The sequence below is a fragment of the Scophthalmus maximus genome, chromosome 17 (genome assembly GCF_022379125.1).
Source record: "Scophthalmus maximus strain ysfricsl-2021 chromosome 17, ASM2237912v1, whole genome shotgun sequence".
NCBI classification, from domain to species: Eukaryota; Metazoa; Chordata; class Actinopteri; order Pleuronectiformes; family Scophthalmidae; genus Scophthalmus; species Scophthalmus maximus.
In genome coordinates this window covers 16,614,101-16,641,784 of record NC_061531.1, presented here as the reverse complement: position 1 = coordinate 16,641,784, position 27,684 = coordinate 16,614,101, and the positions used below count along the sequence as shown (strand labels likewise).

The 27,684-nt window shown below is 48.0% G+C and overlaps 1 protein-coding gene across 1 annotated transcript; it reads left to right on the top strand.

The window, feature by feature from the left end:
* On the top strand, positions 1-27,684 carry lrrc4ba (leucine rich repeat containing 4Ba). Its single transcript, XM_035616517.2, has 3 exons — positions 1-610; positions 21,600-22,119; positions 24,677-27,684. The coding sequence occupies exons 2-3, from the start codon at positions 21,871-21,873 to the stop codon at positions 26,633-26,635; spliced, it is 2,208 nt and encodes a 735-aa protein (XP_035472410.2). The 5' UTR covers positions 1-610; positions 21,600-21,870; the 3' UTR covers positions 26,636-27,684.

Here is a 27,684-nt window from a genome sequence, read left to right as displayed (position 1 = left end):
ACTGTCACAAGTTGATCCCTGTTTCTTTTGTCATCTAATTTTGGGCTTGGTGTTAATATTTAAACCTGCTGTGCCACGGGCTGTCTGGGTCGTGCGCGCCACGTGCGCATGGCGTCTGCAGAGAGAGCAACAGTAGATGTTGTGGTGCGGTTCTCTAAAATGTGTAAAGTTCCATATTCAATGTCCCATGGCAGAGGCAGCAGCAGCAGCAGCAGCAGCAGCAGAAGAAGAAGAAGAAGAAGAAGGAGCGGCGGTGCAGCCCGACGTCCCCTCGCCGTCCACCGGCAGTGGTTCCATCCACCTGAAGATCTCTGAGACGATTCTCATTACCAGCGGAGGCAGCGCAGCGCTTGGAAAGGGTGAATCAATCTGAGAGAGAGAGAGGGAGAGGGAGGGAGAGAGGGAGGGGGAGAGAGAGAGAGAGAGAGAAGGCAGCAGCAGCGTCGGCGGCGGCTCTGCAGTGGAATACGCTGTTGTCTGAGGGAGAAGGTGAGAGGGAGAGAGGGAGAGATCCTCTCGGAGTTAACACCGACCTGGAGGCGCGCGGATGCGAGATGCGTTTCGGGACTTGACCGCAGCATCATCTTCAAAAATCAGGAGGAAAAAAAAGGTAAGAAGAGTCGATTAGGACATTCTGCGGTGCAGATGCATGTGCTCATGTTGTTTGTCTTGTGTGTGTGTGTGCGTGCGTGCGTGCGTGCGAGTGTGCGTGCGTGCGCGCGCGCGCGTCCGGACAGTGTGTGCATCTGCTCCCCGCGCGCAGCAGAACAGAATCCCCTTGTCCACGACCCGATGGTGTGTGCGCGTGCGCGTGATCCGCTCCGGGGCCTCCTCACTCGGACCGCATGGGTCCGTTGCCCTGCAGGACTGACATGTATGACGAGGCGGACGCGTGTCAAATGTTTGGTGGGAAATGAATGAAAACATCTTCCAAAAGATGTTGATGTATTCATCCATATGCACGATTCAAACTTTTTTCTTTCCTCCTCCTCCTCCTCCTCCTCCTCCATATGCGTTCGTCAATACAAGTTGATCTAACCTTGGCGATTAGAGGAGCTTCCACTGTGGCACAAGCTGTTGACAGGGTGTTAATGTCTGATCCGGTTAACGCGCAGCTTTCACTCAAACACACACAGACACACACACACATTCAACACCTCCCTGTAATCGGACCAGTGTACAGTGTTAATTTGTGTGTGTGTGTGTCTCATACCCCTCCGCTGGCCCCCCCAGCTGATGACCCCAGGTTTTGGGAGAAGGGGGGGAATGCGCAGCAGCCACCTTGCGGTTTACGCGCGGCGGGTTAAGCTGTGAGTCAGAGCCCGGGGCCCCTCGGGCTGGGGAACAAGGAGCAGATAGATTATGGGAGCCGATGAATGGAGATCTGCGGTCTCCATCTCGCAACACAACGATACGGTTATGAGAGGATTTAAATGCTAATGTGCGGTGTTCCAGGGAAAATCCGAGCGGGGGCTGCGTGGGACTGGCGGCGGGAGATAGCTGTGTGTGTGTGTGTGTGTGTGTGTGTGTGTGTGTGTGTGTGAGATCTCCTGAGTTTTATGATAGAGAGAGAATAAGTTATTAATGGGGTGCTGGAAGGTGAAGTGGGGCACTGGGGCAGGATTTGACAAGAGACGGGTGGAGGGTGAGTGTGGGCTCCAACCAGGAAGGATATAAAGGGGATGATGCACTGAGAGTACCACCCCCCCTCCTCCTCCTCCTCCTCCTCCTCCTCTCCATCTGCAAGTTTTTTTTTTGTGTGCAGATGTAAGGATACTCTTTCTTTAAGGCATCTTTGTGCAACACAACACCGGTGTCCTTCTTGATTTCCCCTTCATGCACAGGGCCGATAATGCACCTCTGTCTGTTTGCTGCCCGCATATTACGACCTGTGATTTTTCACAGGTGTTTTTTATCCTCGCACCCATATTAGGTTTTATGCCTGTTTACAGTACCTGTAAACTCCCACGCCATATCGTAGCTCGGGGCCGTCAAACGAAAGACCATGACACATACCATTTACGAGCCCCTGCTCCACGCCATATTGTTTTCTTTCTCTCTTTTACATTACAGCCAAAATGGCTCTACAGATGTAAAACTTTAGGAGGACGGTATACTTTTATGTAGCCTGTACAAGTATGCATTTTATCCACTCGCATACTGTGGGGGCTTTACGCTCGTACAGCGGAGAATAGAGGCTTTGTTTCTCAGCTGCCCATGAACTGTATATGCAACAGCACCAGCCACTGCAAGGCCCCGGCGTTCACGGGAGGCTTGTCACATGGCGTCACATTTAAAGGCAGCATGGCTCTGGTTCAGCGGCAGCGCTTGGAAATATCAAGACGTGTCCCTGCTGCAAAAGCGAGGCCCAAAAATGTCGGTGGAATTTGTCCGTGCTGAACTTTTCTCCCGCAAAAAAAAAAAACAACCCCAAAGTGCCACCGAAGACGAGATGAATTCAAAGTGGGCCACGCGGCCACTAAAAGCCCGCCATTTCCGAGGAAGGCGCCGACTCTTCGGGGGAAACGAGAAAGTATTCATTCAGCATCTGTGATACGTGGCTTCGTTCTTGGGAAGTTGGCGGCAGAGAAACTCGAGAGCACATTGTACTGAAGAAGTTAAAAAAAAGAGCAAGAAAAGGCCCTGGAAGGAGACGACGACTCGGGGCGGAATCTCCTCGTCCTTTTGAAGTCCTGGAGGTGCCGAGTCACGACGCCTCTTGACCCCGATGGGCGACTTATTAAAATTGAACAATGTCACGATTCACAAAGGAAAGGTTAACGTGGATTAGTTAATGGGACGCGGGGCGGAATGTTTTATTCAGTTTTTTTTTTGATTCCCCCTTTAAGGATTCTGCACCTGTGACGGGCTCCACACTCACACCGCTCTCCATCACGGTGGGCGAAAGGAAAAGACATTTTTGGCACATTTCTTTATTAATTCCAACATAAGTGTAACCATCAATCATCCCTCTAAGAACTAATACAGCATGTCCACTTTTTATGCCTCTGCAGCTGCAGGAGGGAAAGGGTTTCATGAACTTTCCCACCAGCCTGGTGACTTTTAACTGTCATCTGTTCATTTGAACATGTAGGCGCACGTGTCCCACAAGACCGAGTCCTTCCTGCGTCGCAAATTAAGCCGCGGCTGAGCGATTTCAGTCATCGGAGGAATCAGGCCAGGCCGCTCTTTGAATTTATTTTTTTTCTCCCAGGCACCACGCTTTTGCACGGCCGATGAGCTTGATGAAAACAAGCAAGCGGGTTAACAGGGACATGGTAAATTACACCTGCACACCTGGCCTAGAGGGAAGGTGTGACTCTCAGACGATGCTCAGCCTCCTTTTTTTTTAATTCTCCTTTTTTTTGAGGAGGAGGAGGAGGAGGAGCCACATTGCAAAAATTATTTCGGGAGGAGATGTGGAGAAGTTGCAGCAACGAGGTGGTAAAGGGCAAGAGAGGAGTCCAGCATATCAATCATTACCCCCCAGAAATGTACCCAATGTCAGCCGTTTGTGCATCTTTCAAATGATGCATTCAATCTGGTCGGTGTAGTTTGCCTTTCTCTCGTCCCCGTACTGTACTTAAAAGGACAAAGGACCCGCATTAATTCCGAGGGACGTCTCCGCTGCTACATTAGAATGCAAAGAGTGTAACTGTTGCCCCAAATTTGGTGTGTGTGTGTGTGTGTGTGTGTGTGTGTGTGTGTGTGTGTGTGTGTGTGTGTGTGTGTGTGTGTGTGTGTGTGTGTGTGTGTGTGTGTGTGTGTGTGTGTGTGTGTGTGTGTGTGTGTGTGTGTGTGTGTGTGTGTGTGTGTGTGGCGCAGGAGAGAGACACAGATTATGGATGACACTAAAACGTCTCTAATCAGGGCAAGCTGGTCGCTGATCTCTTCATAGGGCGAGGGTGTCATTGATTGATGGCCGCACGACTTGCTGATGTGCACAGGTTGAAGGGTGAGGAGGGGAGAGTCGCCCATCAGCAGGAGAGAGGCAGGACAATTGTGGGAACAACCTCCGGCTGTCCCTTAATAATGCAGCACGACGGAGACACAGGGATCGTATCACACTATGCCGCTGACGGCCGCCACGTGCTCGCGCCATGCCTGAGCCCGGAGACGGGAGATCTGAGATTCCCTTTTTTGGGCACAATTTGAAATCTCTGCAACCATGGGGGACGCGAGTGCATGAGCACTGACCCGTCCGCAGCAGAAATCCTAAGCATTCCCTATGACGATGACTTGGTTGGATATAATTAGCCATGATTGGTTGATGGAGTCTCTTCCCCCCCCGTTCAGACCTGGGTGTTGGCCCTTCGGGGATCACGATGTCTGTCTGCGTATTAATTATTGAATAACAGTTGGACCAACGGCAATGGTTGATGACACAAAATGAACGCAATAATCCATTGAATTGACATCATTAGAAATGGCGAGATTCCCCCCCTGAGGAATATATTCTTCCATCATGACCTGAAGTGGAGAGGGATGCCCGAGAAGTGGACCCAAGCCGATTCCCTTCCCTTCCCCTCCCCTCGTGTCCTGTGCGACGGACCAAAACATCCAGGCATGTGTCAGTAAAGAAGGTCAAGAAGAAATGGCAGCTCGCTCGCGTGTCACCGCGGCAACACCACAGACGGAAGCGGCCGGGCACGCAGTTGGTTCCGCGTTGTTTGAAAACGAGCTGGGGCCAGAGAGACAGAGCGGTCAGCCCCGCGTGTCTGATATTGAGTTTGGCAAAAGAGAGGAGATATTATCCTCTCCCGGTTAGATGAAGTATTAGTAAATGCGATGGGGTAATGAAGGCGGTCAGGCCTCAGTGCCCGCCGCGCTTTTTTTTTCTTTTCTTTCGCGGCTACCGCCAGCTTGGCTGCGTCTCGGCAAAGAAGTCTTGGGGGAGTTTGTTTCGGGTCAGTGGCGGCATAAGAGCTCAACACAGCACCGCAGAGTCGGGCTGGGGCCTTTTGCCTCCGTCTGCCTCGCTGACTGGCTGCGCTGGCTGGAGGCACAGCGGTCGTGGAGCATACTGATGCTGCCGCCGCTGATGATGACGGTATAAAATATTGATGATGAAGACGGCAAGAAACGGATAGTGCATGTGAGCAGTAAACATGAAATCACAACCTTGATGACCTAAGTGTCTTTGCCTTGTTGTTGAATATGTTTTTTCGCTCCTTGTGATTCTGACGGGTTTGGTTTCCACGGCACCCAGAGAGATCACGACGAGATGCCTGGTGTGAAGCGCGGGGCGCGTTGTCGCACAAGAGATCAGATCTCCCTTTTTGGATCTGGTGTGCCGTATTTTCAGTGGGGGCCGCTTGTTTGGTGATGTCATGGTGAGGTGGTGGCGATGAAACATGTCGTCCCCCCCCCCCCCCCCCCCCCCCCCCCCCCCAGGGGGCCGCTAAGGGGCCACGGAGGAGATAGTTATAGAGAAACTGCGTCCCAACGCCGTGATAAATCACAGATTGGGCCGTACGGTTGGGGACGATTACTCTCGGTGCCATCACGTGAACCCGTACATGCCTTCACTATTTGTTTTCCAACTCCCTGGACTCCCTGGACCCGCGACATATGTAGAGTGTTGACTCAGTTGTACCAGTTTATTTATATATTTCGCCCCCCTTGCACTTTTCTCTATAGTCGTATATCGGATTGGGTGGTGCGGCGGCGAGGCATTCAGGTTCAAATTTCACTGCGTGCACTGTTGAAACGATGGCGGGTTAATTGGTGTGGTGAGATGCATGACGTGTAATACCTGACGCCCAAGTGGAACGCATTTGGTAATTTTTATTAAAAGTTGGAAGCCGTAACGGCTCATTGGGAGGATTATTCATCAATTTTCTTCTCCGCTGTGTGCCTCTGGTGACCTCTGTCAAATAGTACGGCAAGCTTGCCTTCAGATGTCATCAGGCAGCCGTCAGTCACCGACGTCCTCAGACGCGTGGTCGTCTGGAAAGTCCACCGAGCCCAAAGCCCCAAAAAGGACGAGACTTCTCCATCACACTGCAGAGTTCACTGGAGTGACGCCCCGCTTTGGGAGCTGCAGAGCAGGGCCGTGGACACCCCGGGCCCCCGCCGCCGTGACGGAGACACGCGAGATGGTGAGTGGTTACTATGGCAGGTTACTATGGCAACCCTCAGGTCTCTGCGAGAGCTTCCATTTCGCACAGCGTGGGAGAGAGAGAGAGAGAGAGAGAGAGAGAGAGGGGTGGAGAGAAGAACCCGCAGAGAGAGAGGAGAAGGGTGGAGAAAATCAGCAGAGGAGAGGTGAGCTGTGGAAATAAACATGCCTTAGGTTGAACGAGAGGGAGCGGAGCAGATTCGGAGGAGAGAGAGAAGGGGGTTGAGTCCGGGGGGTGTGCGAGGAGAGAGGGAGTGTTAGAGGAGGTGTGAGCGATGGGATGAGACTGAGGTGTGAGAGGAGCAAGATCGGAGGGCAAGGAGGACGATCACATGGCCCGCTAGACCAGAGCTGCGCATTATATACGCTGGAACATTTCCACGCCGCTCTGTGATCATTCTTGTGCTGCACAGTGTGTTTCCACTCTTTACCTCTCCTTCTCCCTCTCTCCCTTTCTTTTCTTTTTCCCCTGCCTCTTTCCCCCTCACCTCGCCGATTCGCTCGGCCAGGCGCTCGGCCGCGAGAGACAGCGTGTCAGTCTTGGTGACCGGTCGCCATGGAGACGTCCGTCAGTCAGTCCGTGTCAGTGTGTTTTTCGTGGGCGAAGGCCTTATCGTGTTTGTCAGTGCGAGTGTTTATCTGTCTGTGTATTAGTCAGTGTGTCACTCACAGAGGAGGCCGGGGCGAGGCCTGAACGGATGTGGGGGGGGGGGGGGGGGGGGGGGGGGGGGGGGCGGCAGAGTCTTATTGGTTATCATGCATACGCCCCCATTTGTTTATTTCTTGTAAAAAAAAAAAATTGAAAACACCATTTATATGAAACACTTTTAGATCCAGTGCAACAGTCGTGGAGCGGGAGATGCACAGACAGATGGACACGTGATTAATTACCTGTGTCCACCTCTGCTCCACATGTTGCACCACACTGTTGAATGTTTATTCCCCCTTCTGAAATCCTAATTAGGCACCGAGCCCCCCGCCACACTGTAAAATCTATCGCTGTTCACTGCAGAGTAACGTTAATGTTAACTTGTCCTTCCGGTGCAATATACCCCGACGCTCCGCAATATGACTCTGATTGTGTCGTATGTCTGATTCATTACAATCCCATCACCGTAACAGTTGTTACTCAGCTGCATTGGTGCCATAATTGTGTACAAAGCATATTCTCTTTACTAATAGTAACAGAATAGTGCTATTTCTAACCGTCGCTGCTCTCAACCTTTCTTGAAGGGAGGCGACAACTCTGCTAGTAGAATGCCGTATCGACGACCGTGACCTTGAGCAGTAAAGGAACACTTGTAATGACATCGCTCATTTTCATTAGAAGCAGATGTGTTTGCACTTAAATGGTTGCTCGTGTGGAGCAGCTGGGTGCAGTCTAAGACAAATTTACAGCATTTTATGTATCACAAATTATTCATGGATTCAATGGATTTTCCAATAAAATTATATTTAAACTGTAGAAGATGCCTTAAGCACATGTCTTATCGTGTGTCAGTCTTACATCACATATTGAACTTCACTGTATATGCAGCATGTTGCATACATGTCTGCACAGTGTTATATTTTCAGGGTTGGTGTGATGGTGGGGCCCACTGTGATATCTTATCATGGGCCTCACAATCCCTGGCAGCGCCCCTGCCGATGCTAACTCCAGTGAAACTCCAGTTAGAGAATCAGGAACCTGTGTCCTGATATGTGGCTGTGCAGCAGCACACCAGCCTCCAACTATTAGATTCATATTTAATAGTACGAGTGCGCACTCTGGGGCTCTGCACCACCTAAATGGTGCAAACTATAAATTCCCTCCGTGTGCTTCATGTGCGACACTTACTGTACATGCTGCTCCGGAGAGTCTAAGAACGAAACTGAAGTTTTAAAACAATGGCTGTTAAATCAGGCATTGCACCGACAATATAATTTTTTTTTTCTTCAACATTTGCATACAAGTGTTTGTTCTCGCTGCAAATGCCAGATATTGTTTGTTGCTGCAAAACTGTGTCCATGAATTAGTTTGCAGATTTCCATGATGTGCCGTACGGGCAATCTGTTCTAGGTGAAACGCCGGTGTGTAGGATTTAGAGGATCTATGGGCAGAAATGGAAAATAATATTCATGATATGTTTTTGTTAGTGTACAATCACCTGAAACAAATAGTCATTGAGTTTTCGTTATGTTAGAATGCCGTGCGTTTTTACTTGGGGAGGGGGGGGCGAAGGGTATTCAGCTGGTTGCAATATACCGCTTCACAAAATCTTACACACTAAACCTTTAATACAGAGAGTCGCCTTATTGTTTCTATAATAACAGTAAGTGTCGAGTCTTTTAAAAGCATATAGCTTGACGACGCATTCCCATGCAGGCTAAATGCTCTGAAGTGTGAGATGTGAAGGTTCGCTGAAGGTTCGCTGCAAAATGCAGCGTTTGCCTTTTGCATCAACGAGCAACAGTATTATTGTGTCAGAAGATCCAGCCCCAAAGAAGCGAGTCTGTATCAATAAATAAACACGTAAACATATTCAAGAGCGACGTGAACCTCGACAGCCAACTAGCGCTGTGATGTTAAATCATAAGTGATCGTGGAACAATCGCTTTAACGCATCAATAATCCAAGAAGTGTCGGTGACGGAAAACAAACACTCATCTCCAGTTTTTGCATCTTCATGTGTCGCCCGAAAGGCAAAAAAATCAATGGATTCAATGGGGAAAATGACTTTTAACATAAAGTGATAACAGACATATTACCGCCCCACTGTAAACCAACCATAAATAACTTTTAATCATTTTTCGTCTTTGACCCTGAAGTCGATCTTGGAGGAGGTGAAAACCCGCCTGCTGTCGATTACAAATGTAAGGGAACATAAAAAAACAAAAAAACAATCTTGCAGTTTTTTCACCTTCGCACGTGTCACAATGACTCCTGTTTAAAACGAATGCAGCACAGACTGACCCCATCACAGAAATATCACCCAACACACACGCGGAGAGACGGTCAATAGGAGTCAGAGTTCACACGCCACAGTTTGACCTCCTGAAATAAATCACATGCACACTCGCACGCTTTCTCCCGAGCACGGGGATGGGAGGGGGAGGGGGGGGGGGGGGGGGGCAGCGTGACACACAGAAATGCTGAAACAAGGTTCTTCACCAAAACAGCTGGGAGCAACAAACGCTCAGCTCAGAAACACACCGGCAAAATGTTTTACAGCAGACCCCGCCTCCCGGAAAAATACACAAAATGGTGCAGTTTACGTTGCTCTGCAAATGGCTGAGAGACATTTTGATTAGCTGCTGGCTCTGGCTTGCCCCCTCGGCGCGCGGGAATTTAGTGTATCAACACACTTAGCAACCTTAAATACGGATTCATTGTTCACGAAAATCGGTTCCCCCGACCGGGCGGCGCCACAGAACGGACAGTAATAACTGGATTTCATTTGAAGTCGAGAGCTGGCGTGGAGAATGTGAAAATGTTGCCATTACTAAAAAAAAAAAAAAAGAAAGAAAAAAAAAAAGAGTCTTTTATCCCAGCATGTAATGACAAGTGGTACGAAGCCCCCAGTTAGGGATTTGAACACGCGGCCTAGGTAATGTAATGTCTGTTAATGGGAGTGCTTTAGCAGGGTGATGAACACAGTGACTTTTAATCTGCAGCTCTTGCCCCCCCACCCCACCCGCTCCTGCAGGAGCAATTCTGCATAGATCAGGGCTCCTCGCCGCATCCTAATGAGAGCAACGGCGCGTCTTTAGACATTTCGAGTGGGAGGGATACAGTGCAGAGGGGGCCGCAGTATATCCGATTTGACAAGGATGAGTGGTGATTAAAATGTGGAACGCCGAGAACGCTCCGGTTTATGAAACCCTCATCAGGCTTGTTGTGCTGTTTTTTCCCCAGAAAATACGGCCGCTTATTGTGATATCGCTCCAACAAACCGACGCAAAACAGCCGAGCGTGAGGGCGCGCAAGCCGTCACCTGGGGCTGCGGCGTCCCGTCATCACGTCATCACGCGGAGGAATCGCAATAGGTGTAAACAAGGAGGAAGTGAGGAGGAGGAGCTTCTGACTGATTAATAGTTCATCATTCAATCACGAGCTCAATTGACCTTCTGCACATGCAGCTTCGTCGAGGCGTTGTGGGAGACATCAAAAGTGCATTTACTGCTTTACAAGTATGTCACATTTATTACAACAGGGTCATGATATAATGACGAGAGGGGGAAATAAATGTGACCTGTGGGGAGTCTGCTCTGAAGTTCATCCGATGATGATGACTTCATTTTTTTGAGGGAAATATTGACGAGCGCATAATCTTCTTGTAATCCATTATAATGCAGTTTAATGAAAGTATTTAGAGGAATTCCCATTTTGCATCAAATGTGACTGATTTAAAATAGGAAAAGAAAAGAAAAAATGCCCTTTACAAAATATTAAAATCTGGATTTGCACCAAAACGTAACCACTTGTTTCCTGGCACTTTTCATTTTTCTACTTCATTTAATTGGAAACTGTTGACAGGTTTTTTTTTGTTGTTCTTTTTTTTTTACTCTGCTCCTGTAACAAAAAAAAGGCAAAACAATAATAGCAACCACGGTTTGTCCGCAGCCTGAAAATAAGACGGTTCTTTTATTTTGTAATTTTTTTTCTATCAGTGGATGCTGAAACAAATTAGCAGAGACACAAACACGATCATTTTTATTTATTTGAATGTTTTTGCTTTGTTTGCACTCCTGTGACAACAGTGACTTTGCTCACATGTTGAGGGGTTAGGAATTCACTATGATTAGTCAGCAAGGTGAACAATTATTAAATTTCACTCAGACGTCCTTAGACGTCAATTCCATAAACATCATAAGGATTCATGCGATTGCACGTCCGGGCACAGTGGTATTAATTCATTCATGCATTCAGATTTAGTCTTAGTCCTGAGGTCGCACGTCCTTGTTCAAAGACGACCATGAACATTGGAGTGTAGTAGTGTGAGCAAGTCATCAGACGATTACATGACGAAAACATTGTGACATTTTAGTAAAGAGGAAAACGGCTTTTGAATGAGATTTCATCAAACCGACTTGAGGCTAAAAGGAAAAAACTAGTAGTCCAATAAGTTGAAAAATAAATCACAAAATGTCAGGTTGTATGATTAGGAGCGCAGCTTTGCAGGGAAAGTGACCGGTGGGATGTTATGAATTTCACCAATACTTCCAGAGAAACAATGTGAAAAGATGCAACATATTCAATGCAATGCAGCTCCTACAATATGAGTCGGTCGTCGCTATGATCTTAACTCTGCGTCTGATCACGCAAACAGAATTGAAAGTGGCCCAGTACAGCAGCCCTGTTATGAATCCCCCCCCCCGGTAACGTTCTGTGTGTGTAGTAATGTGACACAACTCCGTTACAGTGAGATGCTGATACATATTGTTACACCACTGCCTTCGCTGTCCGTCTCAATATGGCTCTAAAGGTACCAGAACCTTAATTAACATCTCACTGTTGATATTCAAACAGTTTCCTTGAGATGCCTCCGCAGGTTTGTGGTTTTCTTTGTACACTGAAGTGGGTCCAAATGTCAACCCCCCCGCCCCCCCCCTTGGTGTCGTTTCCTCTCCATGCAGCTCCTACAGCTGTAGCGTTAAAATTGCATAACGTCCTGTAGCTATAAGTCCAGGCTGACACTGTTGGAGGTTGGCGCGTGCACGGCGAGCTGCTGTGGGGCAAGAAGACGAGTCAGGCGCGCAGGAAGTAGAAATGAGCAGCGGCATTTCTATGAAGGTTCGAGATTTAGTCCCCAGTTATCGTTGAGTGACTTGAGTGTCATTTTGTTCATGTCCTGAACATCAGTTTTAATTGAACAAACTTAACACTCATGTACAGGACCCGCTCTTGTAGTAACGTATTCAGCAAATCTGTTTTGATGAATTAAGGGCTTTTTTATGAATGTGTAATATTTGCAGATTCTTCAAAATGCGTCAGGTGTTCATAGGCTTGTTACATCAATAATAATAATAATCATCAGCCCCCCCCCCCCCCCCCCCCCTCCTCTCTATACTGCCCATTACAACAAACCAGTCGCTTAAAGACGTCAGCTATCAAACGCAGACGGAGTCAATAGGTTGACAGACTCAGATATGCTTCTACATATCCACGCGTGGGGAAATCACCGAGCAATATCCGGGAGAATGAAAATCCATACCGACAACAAAAGTGGTGTTTCCACCTGAATCTGGCAGCGTGCTGGCATAACAGAGCCCCGTCCTTAAATCCCTGTTGTGGGGGGGGGGGGGGGTTGTTATCGACTGGCATCATCGATTCACCTGTAAGAACATCTGACGTCTCTGAATATTTGAGAAACCTGGTGGTGGGGGGGGGGCTCCTTCCCCTGGGAGCCAGATATGAATCAGGTATAACTGAGGCAACACAGAGGACGTAAGTACACTATTAGTCACGCTGCTTACTCTGTGTGTGTGTGTGTGTGTGTGTGTGTGTGTGTGTGTGTGTGTGTGTGTGTGTGTGTGTGTGTGTGTGTGTGTGTGTGTGTGTGTGTGTGTGTGTGTGTGTGTGTGTGTGTGTGTGTGTGTGTGTGTGTGTGTGTGTGTGTGTGTGTGGGGGGGGGGGGCGCGAATGACGTCAGGGCTCCATTCACCAGCAAGGCCAGTGCTCGTCCAGCTTTCTCTCATTGCCATGGAGTCGGGAGGGTAAACACAGTGGAGGAGGTCGGCAGAAGACTCAGTGGGAAGGAAGTGGGCGAGTGCGAGGGGGCTTCCTCTCTCTGGCATCCAGCACAATGTGACCCGGCCCTCCTCCCCCCCAACCCCTCGTGAATAAGAACTATTCACGAGCACCTTCTGTCACGGCCGCATATTCCAAACCCCCCCGCCCCCGTCATTAAAAAGAGAAAGCCCTGTGCGTGACTCGGCTATTTCTGAGGACAAAACGGCTTCTTTCTTTTTTTCTTTTTTTTTTGTTTTCCATTAAATCAGGGCCTCTGTGTCCTGGTGCAGAATTTTCCCTTTTTCATTTTTTTAAAAGCCCCCTGGTCTTTCATCCCAAAGTCAATTTTGTCTGGCAGTTAGTCAAATGCTTTAAATGTTTATAAGGGCCTGTGAAGAGTCGGAGCTTTAAGTGAGACAGACTACCCTGGGACCAGAGAGGGGGGCCGAGTGTGAGGGGAAAAATGAGGCTAGAAATTAATGGTGGTTAGTAGCAGACTGTGGACGGTCTGGATGGGATTATAATGGGATGGTTATGCCGAAACTGTCTCCATAGGAGGATTATCATCGGACAATATGGGAGGATGCTGAAACAACTGTTATACATTGTTAGAAATTTCTGAATGCATTACATTTTTGGCTTTTTTTAAGCTTAGGCGGTGTGGTTTGTATTTAGTTTGCCCCCCCCCCCCCCCCCCCCCCAGCCCACCTCTGGCTGGGACAAACAAGATATCGCAGGCGGTGTGAGATGCACCTGCTAAGTGAAAATTTAGTGGTTGTTTAATGTCAACCAGCAGACACTGAGGGTGATCATATTAGCGCTGATTTATCATATCCTTAAATTTGTCTGCTTCATATGAGCTGCGCAGCCCTCGGTGCCGGGAAGGCCTGGAGAGAAAATTAACGCCCGGGAAAGTGAAAGACCTGACGGCAGCCTCCTTGCTTGATTGTATTGTGCCCCCCCCCCCCGTCATATTCCCCTCTAATAAGAAGCAGTGAGATGAGACTGATTTGGTCTTGGTTCTCTCTGAGCTCAAAGGCAGCTCACCGGAGGAGTGAGTCTTTTTCGGGGGGGGAAATGTGAACCACTAAGTTATGATGGAGCTGATCTGGTATTTCGAGGACATTTGCCTGCTGGTCAAATTAGGTCTTTTAAATCATGTGAAAACGGCCATTTGTCCCTGGTAGACAGTGGGACGCTGCACGTCATCATCCCCCAAAGATTTGAGACAGAGTGACCTTTAAACTCAGTCACTGCTAATTCACAAAGTTTGCAGTGGCGAAGGGTTTTTAGTCCGGGTTTGCTTTTGGAACCGCGGTTGCGGTGGGACACCGCAGGTTTACTGACTTCCGGCGTTAAGAATTTTCCTCCGCCGAGAAGCCGCGGTCTGATTCCAGGCTGCACACTCGGCATCAGTATGCAAACAGCAGGGCACAGCGAAAGGAGCCATGGTTACCTGGCTGAGAACTTAGAGGTGCAGCCTGTCGCCCGCAGCTCTACATCTAACAGCTCTTTGTGGCCGCTGCCGACTGTTTCCATTACCCCTGCAACAATCTCAAACCGATCCACTGTCAGGAAATGCTGAAAATGACAGTCGTCTTGTTTTGATGGTGCACCTTTCTTGGCGAACGGCATCGATGAGAGCTACGTTCGCTGACACATTATATTTCCTGTTACCACGCCGCCGACTTGTGTTTGGCCGGTTAAAATCCATCTGATGTGAAGCTCCGGCGGTTGGAAATGTTCAGTTATTTAGTTAGTTGAATGATAAATGTTGCAACACTTTCATCAGTGCACCACGGACTCAATCACCTCTGTGACCTCATACGGTGGTGATAGTGACTAATCGGACATTTTGTGTAAATGAAAATCCTAACGTATTTCATTATTAACCATCTGGCAGGACTACTTGTGTAAAGGTTTTGCTCACAGTGATGAACCCTGAGAGAATTATCATCAGTTAAGACCCCTCAGCTCTCCCTCAGCAACTTTTTCCAGTAGGAATAACACATAATTCTTCCTTTTGCAAATTAAAGTTTAAGTCATTCGCATTAAAATGCACCATTGCTTAATTCAACACACTCAGGGGTTTTCACAGCTGTAGCGCCTCTTGGTTGGATATGACCGACCGCTAGCTCATGGGGGCTGATGTTAGCTCAATATTGCTGTGTAACACATACTACCAGCTGGGATAACTCGCCAATGGCTTGGTATTTAAGCTAGATGCAATAGTTAGTACATTTAGACACAGTAGTTGTGTCCCGAGGCGTAACTCTCTTGCATTTGTTGTTTTGGGCCACAGCAGGGAGCTGTTGTCAGAAAAGAAGCTCTAAGATTACTGTACTACACTACTGTACCTGCTCAGTACAAAAACAAAAGGTACTAAAGAGACGGATGTTTCCTTCAGGAGTAGGTGGAGACCAAACACAGAGCCAAAAAAACAAAACATCGCCAAATGACTTCATATGTTATTTCTTCTTAGATTGCTTCATTTGCAGGATTTTAAGAAAACTTATGACAGTGGAGGGCAGGTTGCTGTCCAAGAATTAAGGACACATTAAATTAGATTGTATATAAGACATTAATATACATTACATGTATTTTTAAAACCTGTCATGTATTGCTTACATCATTTTAAAATGAGTCACCACAGTCAGTGACCAAGTGGGTTTACCGTTCGGATGAGCACCTGACTGTGGCACAGTCCTAAAAACAACGTCCAAAAGAACATCCACAAAGGTGGGAGAGCGGGGGGGGGGGGGGGGCGGGATCCTCTATCCTACCCACGGACTTCACGTTTCCCCTGAGACTTTGCCCCCTGGCGACGCCTCAAGGTGCCAAGACTCAGTTTGTGAGGAGACAGAACAGAGGGCTGGGAGGGAACAAAGCAGGAGGTCGATCTCGGGTCTCACGTTTGCCCTCTTCATCACCCCGCTACACTGACTCGGTGGCACCCGCGAGCAATTAGACCAAAAGAATTGTCCCCGCTCACAGACATCTCGTGTGCTGCAAATTCTGCCAGATTGTTTCTTAATCGTTTTTTATCGGGATCTGTGCTGTGGACTGTTGAGGCCGATATTGATGCTGTTTAGATCGAAGGAGCCAATTTCCCTCCGAATTTGTATTTTTCTCTGGGTGCTCGAGCCTCCGAGGCGGCAGTTGCTGCGCAAACACGCGGCACTAAAAGTCGCCAGGGCGCTGCATAAAACGACCGCTCTCCGCGGAATCTGATCCCCGGATTCTGTTCAGATTAAGAGGCTCAGACGGTGTTGTCGATCAATATTGATATCGATCACCAGAGCATTATCATATTCATCATTTCAAACGTGGACCGGCGCTAACTGAATTTTAATAAAAAAGAAAATTGGGTAAATTGACTGAATCATCAGCTGCCGCGAAACACGCCATCCCTCATAACACAGAAGTATCGGCGCAGGTAAACTTGTTACCTGCTTGTTTGGCATCGAATCTGTTTCACACTATTATTTTTTAAATAACCACCTCGTCCCAGCCACTGAGACGCCAGGGATGAGTGACGTGCCTGTGACGGGATGAAAAAAACGTCACAGGCACGAGTGCGATCGGTAAGCTGTCGCTGTGATCAGGAAAAGATCACGGCTCTATTCCCACGGCACAAACCGACAGTATTCGCTTTTGTCATCGTGGCTGCTTGAGCTGCCATCTTGGTGCGTGCCAAGTCACTATTGGTGGGCCGCCATGCCGATGTGCTGACAGAACACTGGAGAGAGAGAGAGAGAGAGAGACTGGACTTGTTCCACTGTCAGCGCACTCTTTCCTGACTGTCGCTCAGTGTACATCAGTTAGAAAAAGTTTCCATCCAGCCATGGAACCATCAACTCGCTTCTGGCAGAGAAAAGGAAGAAAAAAAAAACCCCCCTGCACTCCTGAATCTTCCCCCCTGACATTATGGCTCTGTGGTCACACAGGCAGAGATGTAGCGATGGGTAAAATTATCCCAACCCAATTACCCAACCTTTAGAGGCTGACATAAATCTCTTACGAAATGAAAAAAATGTGCAGGATACATCATTGCAGCGAGGATCAAAACCCCCGAAGACGGGGGTCTTTTAGCCTGTTCGACCCGTACAGGGCCTTCGGCGAGTCGAGCATGAAAGATTAATTCCGCGCAGCCGAGCATTGTTCAGATGCGGCAAAAAAAAAAAAAGAGAAGAAGAAGATTCTTTAAAAATTCCCGTCAAGATCCTAAAAACCTCAAATGAGTCGGACTGAATTACGGAGAAGTACCGCACCTGTGGAACAATGCAGAGGACATCTGGAAGGTTTCGTTTGATGGACTTGCTCGGCTTCTTAAAAAATGGTCTTAAATTTTAATATTTTATAGAGTAGAGATTAACAGTGTGGAGATGGTTTTTATTTAACTTTGAAGCTGCTGTCAAGATCTGTTCGGTGGAGAACTTTCGAGAGGCTTCTTGGATCTTGGAAACGTGTTTCAGCTGAAGAACTTTAAACTTGTTCTTCAGCAGTTCGGACCTCCTTATTTCCTGTTTTACTTGGGGATGACTTACCTTGCCGCGTGTCTCTTCGTTGATTTACTTCCCGTCTCTGGCCCGCGTCCCGCTCCGGTCTCTGTGGTCTCGTTGTGATTCAGATGTCCCCACTGCAGTGTGACGTCAACCTCTCTCTCCAAACGAGAGTCGTGCCCCGGCGAGACGGCGGAGGACGAGGGGGAAACCCTCCATGCCACGGCGTGTAATAACCACAGCCGTGTTGCCTTGGACAGAAAGTGCATGTGTTTTCACGTCGAAGCCCGGCGCTCACGTTAAGACGCCGATTGTGGGCCTTCGAGGCGCTAAAAGCTGCCCTTTCATTTTTATTATTTCTCTGTCCTTTTAATTTCTTTTAAGTCGCCAGAATGTCAGTTTGCTTACCTTTTAATCTGCCACTGCATCCTCACTCACTGGAGGAATGACCCTGACCTTTGCGCTCGGGATTTATGGCTGTTTGTCACGGTGGGGGGCGACGCTCTGGACGAATTAGCGCGTGTCATCGTCGGCGCTGAAGAACTTTAAAATGCGTCCTGCCTGTAAATGCAGCATGATGGTCTCCAGAGCGCCGCTGCCATTCACGCCCGTGTTCGCCCCGTGCCGTTTGTGTATGAATGTGTATAGGGTGCTAATGAGGGGGGGGGGGGGGGGGGGGGGGGGGGGGGGGGGGGCTGGTTGTGGATTTGGTGGGATACAGCTGGACGGAGTGGGAGACTGTGGTGAATGGGTAACCATGGTAACTCTGTTGGCTAAGATTTGAATGCAGAGAGAGAGAGAGAGCAAAAGAGGGGGAAAGGAAGCAGCAGTGTGTTGCTGTGTCTGATGGCAAGAGAGTAAGGGGTCGCGAGTGAGGAGTAGGGTGGTGTTGGTGGTGGGGGGGGGGTTAAGGATTAATATGCATCAGCGTAGCGGGTTATTCTTCCATCAAACTGCGAGGTCGGTGCGCCATTTGCTCCCCGCCGGTGGACACCACAGACACAGGGCCGCTCGCAGGTGGGAAACGGAGGTCCGGGAAATGCAATACGTGGTGGGCAGGAAGGAAATGGGAGGCGAGGAAACTGGGGGGGGGGGGGGGGGGGCAGGGTGAATGAGTTTGTGAAACACAGTCCCGAGTGTTCCTAGAAGGAGATGGGACATATCAAGGGAGATGGAGAGAGGATGAGGAGGGCGAGTTACAGGTTGAGAGACTATTGTATCATGTGGGCAGTGACAGAACACAATCAAACAGCCTCTAAGCAGCTGTCAGCTCCAACTAGTCTCAGTCTCCTCTAAGGACTCTTACTCACCCAGTCCCCCCCCCCCCCCCCCCCCCCCCCCCCCCCCCCCCCCCCCCCAACCCCACCCACCCAACATCAGAGCGACCATCTTAACCTCTGCCTCTCACTGACTCTCCTTCTTTTTCTTTTTTTTTCGTTATCCCTCCGCGCCTCTCAGCTCTGCTCAGACGCCGTCTGCCTGAAATACCTCTGCGACTTAGTTCTCGCTGGTACAGGGGACAGAAAAAAAGGTGGCTGGAAATTAAAATGCGTAAAAAAAGAAAAGAAAAAGAAGGTGAGAGTCGATCCAAAAATAACACTGGAGTGCCTCTTCATCCGTCGGCGGCCGAGTGTCGCGCTGGAGACGGAGGGTGTGGGAGCAGCCGTCCCTGGTCGCGTTGCCGCCGTCCTGTGTTGCAGCAGTTGCAGTTGTTGCCGTCGTTGCCGTGCCGACCACTTCTGTTGTCCTGCTCTGTCTGACCGGAGAGATGCTGCCGCCGATATGATTCATCATATCGTCCTTGTGCACGTGTTTTAATGTCATTGAACTATACTGCATACGCGGTATTGATCAATCTCACCCCTCCTCTCCTCCTCCCACTCATCCGGCACTCAGGAGAAACCTCTCTCTCCCTCTCTCCCTCTCTCTCTCTCTCTCTCTCCACCTGTTTCATATTCATCCCCCTGTATTGTCTCTTGCCTCCATCTCTCCGAGGCTCTCTGTTTTATATGCGTCTGTGTGTTGTCATCCCCCTCCCTCCATCTCTCTCTCTCTTTTAAATTCATCTCTCTGTCGAGCCCCCCCTTTCTCTCCTTCTCTCTCTCTCTCTCTCTCACTGAGCGAGAGATTATTAATATTAATGTGTATCTCCTTTCTCGCCTTCCTTATTTCCCCTCTTCCCCATACTTTTTTTTTTTTCATCTTTCTTTTACTACAGATCTCTCCTGCGCTCTTCCCACTATTCATACCTCTCTCTGGCTCTTTATCCCTCATCATCCCTCTCACTCAGCCTTCCCTCCATCTGTCTCCATCTCCATCTCTTTCCTTCTCACTCTCTCTTTCTCCGGCCGGCTCTCTGCAGCTGTTCAGTATTCATCTATTACTATAGTGTTGATAATTCCCTTCTCTGCCTGCAGCCATACAGTCATCTATCAGATTAATAATCCTTCTCTCCATCTCATTCACCGTCTCCCTCTCTATCCCGCTCTCTTTTACCCCCCATCTCCTTTCTTACTGTGCCAAGTGAGGATGCTCAGTGTGTCCAATGAGTTTGCGTGTCACAGGCCCATCATGACAACCATCATCATTAATATCCATATCTAATGTAGATTGCTGGATGCCCTTATTTAAGGTTGTTCAGGTGTAAATAACCCGCAGAGGGAGAGGGAGTCTGGTGGAGCCTGACTCGAGCTGGGCCGTATATTAGTGTGAATGTAGACTGCACCATTCGCTAGCATTCTCCAGCCTCTACAGCTCATATGGGAATGGAATTAGCATTTTAGTTTGTGCAACTGTTTCAGGATTCACTCTCATATTGTTTTTTTCTTTTCAGGACTGGAACTTGCTTTGGGTTTAATTGAAGGTGGTCGCATGTTCAAACGTCAATATATCATTTCCCTATTAATTGCCACGCCGCGGTATAATTAGCGCTAACCGACGAGACGGGGGCTGACATGACTCGTTATTAATGGTTTGCGATAGTAAGACCACATGTCCCACATAAACCCTGTTGCTTTTTGTATTACTCGAAGAGGTCGCTGGACGTAATCTTTTGCCTTTTGCAAGAAACTGAACCATGTTCGTCTGTGTTTTGCACGGGAACAGTCGCATCTCCTGTAAAACCCAACATGACGATGTGTAAATGGGGAATTAGTAGTTCCATATATTCATGTTGAAAAATGCTGCTAACCAGAGAATGTGCCATATTAAAAAGTCTTGCAGCAGTTTCTCTTTTTGAACAGTAAATTGTTTGCCGAAAGGACTGGCTGATTAATCCACCGAAATTTAATCCGCGACAATTTCCATAATTGATTAACTATTGAAGTCATTAATCAAGTAACGCTGCGTGAAACACAACACGACTTTACAAACACGAAAAAATCTTTTCAATTTGGAATCGTCGTTCGGTTTCTGGACTCTGACAACGCGAGCACTCGGACGTCACCTCGGGCTCAGGTAACTTCTGACAGGCATTTGTCGTCATTTGGGGATATTTTATTTAATCCAAGTATTAAATATAGGTGCCTGAACACTACTGAAATGGTCAATTTGTTGAGTAGCTACCCAAAATGCAACTGTTATTATCCTACAAACCTCATCTGAACATAGGTTTGCATAGGTCTTTTTTGTTTTGTAGACATTTTGAAAACTAAGTGAATACATTCATTGATGATGAAAATAATTGCAGTACTTTCTGGTGTCCGGCTCAAATGCAAAATGTTTGCTGATCATCTGCCTTGGGAATCCAAATTGTAATTTCTTACTCGGTCAACAGAAAACGCCTAAATGCTTTGCCGTTTCAGTGTGATTGTGTGTGTGCTGCAGCTCATCTGTTTACAATTATACCAGTGTTTCAAAAATTAATGCCTCTCTGATTTATTCATGCTTACATGCTAAATGCAGGAGACAGAAAATACCCCGTTGTCCCACTTTAGATTGCATGTTTTCTCCTATTTCCGTTTCCACCACCTTGAACCATTAATTACAGAAATCGGCTTCCACCTGCCCCGGGTGTGAGGATTTTTTATTTCTGACAAAATGTCTGCTCACGGATTATGTGGGATTTGATATGAGCAGCGACAAAGATGTTCTAATGCCTCTCACGGATTTTTTTTGACAGTCTGCCCCATGATGAGCTATACTGTAGATGTCTTCCTATTATTTGCTCTATTCATTCTCTGTTGGTGAAAACACAGCGCGCTGTCTGTGTTCCGGCTTTAATATCTGCTCTGTCTTTGTCTCTCTGTCTTTTGTTCTTGCACAGTAACTCCTGGGTTCTTCTCACTCCACAAAAAGCCCCAGTCGAATCCCCAGACAACACAAGGGAGGAAAAAAGACAAAAAACTGGGGGAATAACATCTGTTTATCTGCATATTTCTACCTTCGAAAAAAAAAAACAAGAGGAAAAAGCACAGAGATCTCGGAGGATGTGGAATTAGAAATTACAAATTGCGATTGGAGGACCAAAGGGAAAGTGAACCTTCTCACCTCACCTGTACCTTCGGATTAAAGAGCAGGGTCATGTCCCAGTTGCCATGCGCATCGCCACGTTGACCTGCCTTCCCGGCCCCTCCCCCTTCCTCTTTTTACTGGCCCAGCTGCTGCTGCGGTTCCTCCTCCCTGGGCCGGAGTTGGTGGGAGCCGCCTCCTCCTCCTGCCCCTCCCTCTGCACCTGCTCCAACCAGGCCAGCCGAGTCATCTGCACCAGGCAGAACCTGGAGGAGGTGCCCGAGAGCATATCAATCAACACGCGATACCTCAACCTGCAGGAGAACTCCATACAGGTAAACAGAGGCCAGAGGAAGTCGGGTCTCTCGGGTCAAATCGTGTCTCGTCAGTGTTGATTTAGCGAAAAAAGTTTTTCTATGCAAATATGGCAGAGGGCACATACACGCACTACAGGGAGATGATGAATAAATGTCTGGATGTCAGTGAAACGTCTTTTAATTTAGAATAAATTCATATTTCCATTGCCGCGAGTCCCATCAAGTAATGCAATTTAATGCTTGTCAGAAGATATTATTGATTTCTTTTGACTGCCGGTTGTTTCTCAAATAGCGATGACCGACTGGAGGTCATGGTTCACTCTCATTTTTATTTACTGCTGCATTGCAACATAAATCGCGCGGGGAAAACACACATTTTATCATCTTATACATGCCAGCGCGTCTCGTTTTCACAGTCTCCCCAGCTCATGGCCTGTCGACACATCTTAATACAGTTATTGATTTCATTTATTGCAAGTGTAGCCATTTATATAGTTATTGATAGAGGAGACAAATCGCGGATGACAGAGTAAAGATATTCTCCTTCAGAGTAAAGATTTTCTCCTTCAGAGTGCACAAACGTACACAAATACATCCGCACACATATGTGTTATGTGTTTTTAATACTTACATATGCATTGTGATTATGAATTGTGAAATTTTTTAACACATTATCATGAGGGACTTTTGCTTTTGCAGCCACTAGTGCATGTTGGGATTAATTTGTTGACACAGTTTTCCTCGTACAAACTTTAGTTCGGAGAATAGACAGAAAGGTAAGCGGCAATAATGGTAGAAAAAGTGCACTTAAGCCTCCGCTGAACTGAGGGAATATTTTATGAATTGAAAGCAAGGCATATTTCTATGACACAGTGCTGCCTTTTTGTATGCATTACCAATTCATCTAGAGTCCCCAGACAGTGTTTTGTGGCTTTACAGCTGCGAGGGGAAGATCATTTAACCACAGACCATCGATACAAAGCACACGAGTCTCCACATTTACAAACACAGTTGGGGTTGAGTTTACTCTGTGCAGCGGCATTTGAAGTAATGGGATTCCTCTCCGTGTTGCTGACAGTGCTTTGTTCTTTTGCGATTTCCAACTTCACTTCCACTACATTAATGAAAAGCAACGAGTATCCTTGACATTGTTAAAATTGCCTAGTGCATCTCTAATCCTGTCAAACTGCTCTGTACATTGGGCAGCGCGGCCTGAGATCCGCTATTCCTCGGAGAAAACATCGTATTAAAGCGCTATGTGACGGTAACGGAGCATAAATGGGACGTCGCGCCACATGATTTGGTATGCTAATGTCTAAGGGATGCTGTTCACACGCAAGTAAGACAGTGGGGAGATAATAATAACAATATTTGTTGCGTTTCATTTTTAGCCCAGAAATTCCGATTCGGTTTGTCATATCCTGCAGCCCCACTTGAAATGATTAAAAAATCTAAAAATGTTTTAACACCTGAAGGCATCCCAGATTCTCTGGCTTATTTTTTTCCTTCGCTGAGTACCCTGAGAGTAAAGCCTTGACAGCTCCCGCCCCCTCTCTCTCTCTTTCTCTCCGGCCCCTCTTCGCCCAACTCCCCCCTTTTTCCTGCTCTACATACAGAAGAGGCGATGGCCTGGCTCCAGGAGTCTCGCAGAGGGCTTTGGCCACACATATCTCAAACAGTCAGAGATTTAAGGGGCTTTTGGTCACGCTCACTTGCTGACTGTCTTTAACTTCTTGCCAAATGAGCTCCAGTTGGACAGACTGTGCTAGAATGTGCTGTCCAGGGCCTGCGGCCCCATGTTTTTTTTCCAGAATCGTGTCTTCCTGCAGAAAAAAACATCTCATAGTTGTTTATTTATAAAATGAGATGGTTTTTTTTTAGTGTAACACGGAATATTTGGACAGTCTTTAATTTGGACATTTAAATTAGTTTTCCTAGTTTTGTCCTCTGAGGTGATTCATGCTGACACCTAATGTGAAGAGTCCAACGCTGATAATCTGGTTTGCTACCAGGGGATTGTAATGTGTCAGGAGAAAGTCCTCTGAGTCTCATTGAAACAGTGTGAAAAGCACTTTGGTGTCTGAAGCCAGCACTGACACAAGGTCAGGGATAGGGCCAGGACTGTTGCCATAGTGCTTAGAGATGTAACACAAAGTGTGTTTAGCACCTTCTTTTTGTCACATTGAATAAACAAATTTTGGCGTGAGCAGAGCTTTTGGCCATTTTTCCCCCGACTCCCGGCAATGGTGCTGTGCCACGGTACCACAACCTTATTGTGGTCTTAAACATACTTTTTGCCTACTTATTTTGGTGTTGACACTAAATCTGAGGTTTGTGAAACATCAAAACCAAGACAACTGTGCTCATTAGCAGGTCAGGATAATGATTTGGGTTTTAACATACAACCATAATTTTATTAGATCGGGACACAACACGGACCCCACCCGGACCCCACCCTCCCCGCAGACAGCAACAATTAATCCAAAACCTTTCATTGTCAATGTAACCACACAAAAATCCAATCAGCAAATACTAAAATGTCATACTAAAACTTCATTATTATCTGTCCTTTCAGGTTATCAAGTCCGACACTTTCAAGCACTTGAGGCACCTCGAGATCCTCCAACTCTCCAAGAATCAGATCCGTCAGATCGAAGTCGGAGCTTTTAATGGCCTCCCCAACCTCAACACACTGGAGCTCTTCGACAACCGCCTCACACTGGTGCCATCACATGCTTTCGAGTACCTCAGCAAGCTGCGGGAGCTGTGGCTGCGCAACAACCCCATTGAGACTCTGCCCGGCTATGCCTTCCACCGTGTGCCCTCGCTACGTCGCCTGGACCTGGGTGAGCTCAAGAAGTTGGATTTCATCTCCGACGCGGCCTTCGTGGGCCTCATCAATCTTCGGTACCTGAACCTGGGCATGTGTGGACTGAAGGACATTCCCAAACTGACAGCCCTTGTGCGTTTGGAGGAGCTGGAGCTGTCTGGAAACCGTCTGGAGATTATTCGACCCGGCTCCTTTCAGGGCTTAGTGTCTCTCCGCAAGCTGTGGCTCATGCACTCACAGGTGTCTGTCATTGAGCGCAATGCCTTCGATGACCTGAAAAGCCTGGAGGAGCTCAACCTGTCCCATAACTCTCTGCACTCCTTGCCCCATGACCTCTTTACGCCCCTTCACCAGCTGGAGAGGGTACACCTTAACCACAACCCCTGGGTCTGCAACTGTGATGTGCTTTGGCTTAGCTGGTGGTTGAAAGAGACGGTGCCCAGCAACACCACCTGCTGTGCTCGCTGCCATGCTCCCCCATTCTTAAAGGGCAAGTACATTGGAGAGCTTGACCAGAGCCACTTCACCTGCTATGCGCCTGTCATTGTGGAGCCACCTACGGACCTCAATGTCACTGAAGGAATGGCTGCTGAGCTGAAGTGTCGCACGAGCACGTCCACGACATCTGTTAACTGGATCACCCCTAATGGCACTCTAATGACCCACGGCTCTTACAAGGTGCGGATATCAGTCCTGCATGATGGCACACTCAACTTCACAAATGTCACCCTGCGAGACACAGGCCAATACACCTGCATGGTCACCAATGCTGCTGGCAACACCACGGCAACTGCTGTCCTTAATGTCACAGCTGCTGACGCCAGTGTCAACTACACCTACTTCACGACGGTCACCGTGGAGACAGTGGAGACTCCAGGAGATGAGGAATCTGCACTGGTTGCCATCAATGAGACATTCATCCGTGTTCACCCTGGCCCCACTCCTTCGGGCCACTTGTGGCCAGAAGGTGTTTCTACCACAGCCTCTTCTCTGTCAGCCGGCTGGTCCTCCACCTCTCCTCGGGCCACGCGGCCCACCTTCACTGTGCCCATCACGGAGCCGGGCTTCTCAGGCCTAGATGATGTGATGAAGACCACCAAGATCATCATTGGCTGCTTCGTAGCCATTACCTTCATGGCAGCGGTGATGTTGGTGGTGTTCTACAAGCTGAGGAAGCAGCACCAGCTGCATAAACACCACGGCCCGGCTCGTGCCATCGAGATCATCAATGTGGAGGACGAGCTGGGGGCTGGGGCCAGTGGTCGAGGCAGCGGCATCTCAGGAGGCTCCACCGTGACACAGAGCGGAAGCAGTGGAATAGGAGGGGGCCAGAGCCTCAGGCTGCACCACCCAGAGATGGTCAACCTTCCGAACCTCGCCCGATCAGAGCACCTCAACCACTACTACAAAACCCATCACTTCAACAACAACATGATGGGCCTGGGCATGGGCACAGGTCCTGGTGTGGGTCTCAACAACAACAACAACCCCTCGCCTTGCTCTCAGTCTCAGAACTTATCCTGTTCCCAGGTTCCAACCTCCACCGGCGGGGGTACGCTCACAGGTGGCACCCTCCCCTCCCCTGTGCCCCTGCCCCCGTTGGGTCTCCACAGTTCCCTGAAAGGCCTCATGGGGAAAGGCCAGAACGAGCCACTGCTCTTTAAGAGCGGCTCCAAAGAAAATGTGCAAGAAACTCAAATCTGAGTAAAAGTGAGAGTGGAAGTAAGGGGTAAGGAGACAGGGACCCTGGATAGAGACAATGAGACAGAGAGCATCTGAGTATATGAGACTGATTGTAGCCTACTGTCCTCATGGACAGGTTCCAGCAAAGATGAAATTTCACGTAGTCACTGCTTTGTGTTGTCAGTTTGTTGACAGAGAGAAGCAGGTAGGAAGACCGAAGGAGACGGGACAGCATCTGATCAGCACTAGTCCGACAACAGCATCTGCACATAACTTTCAGCTATATCAGTCACACACACAAAAAAAAATAACCACAAAGATCAGAGTCGTTCAGTTAGCTGTGCAACCTGCTAAAGTCTTTGCCAAAGTCCAAGATCCAGCCAACTCTTTCCATTTGCGTCCACAATCAGAGTGAGATACGAATGATACACATGTGTAGTGAGCCTCTGTAGGTTTTATACAGATTGCTTCGTGTATTTCCAGACACATTCAGTGTATATATTTGGAGGGAGACATAATATTGGCCATTGACCATGTTGTCAGATTAGTGTTTGGCAGAGACTCTGAAAAACAAACGAGCGGTTCGGCTGAACGGTACGGGCCCAGGTTTTTCCAGGAAGCACGACAACAGAACGGAGAAAGCTAAATTAGAGGCAGTGCAGTGATTCTGTCCAGGACACACGTTTCAGGCTAGTCGTTTGCAGGGAGACAGAACAACAACAGTTGTTTCTTCGAAGAGGTTTCACTCTCACTTTCTCACTTTTTTTCCCTTTCACACCTTACTGGCTACTGTCTTCTATGAAGGAGGAAAGGCACAGTGTGAGTTACCATGGGAGAAGAAGAATCCCATGCCACAAAGGACAATGCGAGAGAAAAGAGATTTAAAGGGACTGAAAGTACATATTATATATACCGTAAATATATTTTCATTCAAAGAAATAAATTATAAAGAATCCTTATCAAGCTTCTGACTGAAAACTACAATGTCTGAAGAATATATATATAAAAAAAAAAACCAAACACGTACGCTCACAGCTGTTTTAGTGGCCCTCTCTTACAACTTCTCTCAA

What these genes read in the sequence shown, in the direction of transcription:
- lrrc4ba (XM_035616517.2), top strand. Translation starts at nt 21,871, where the DNA reads ATGCGCATCGCCACGTTGACCTGCCTTCCCGGCCCCTCCCCCTTCCTC. An exon ending in TGCAGGAGAACTCCATACAG is followed by an intron (nt 22,120 to 24,676) that starts GTAAACAGAGGC and finishes CTGTCCTTTCAG; the next exon opens with GTTATCAAGTCCGACACTTT.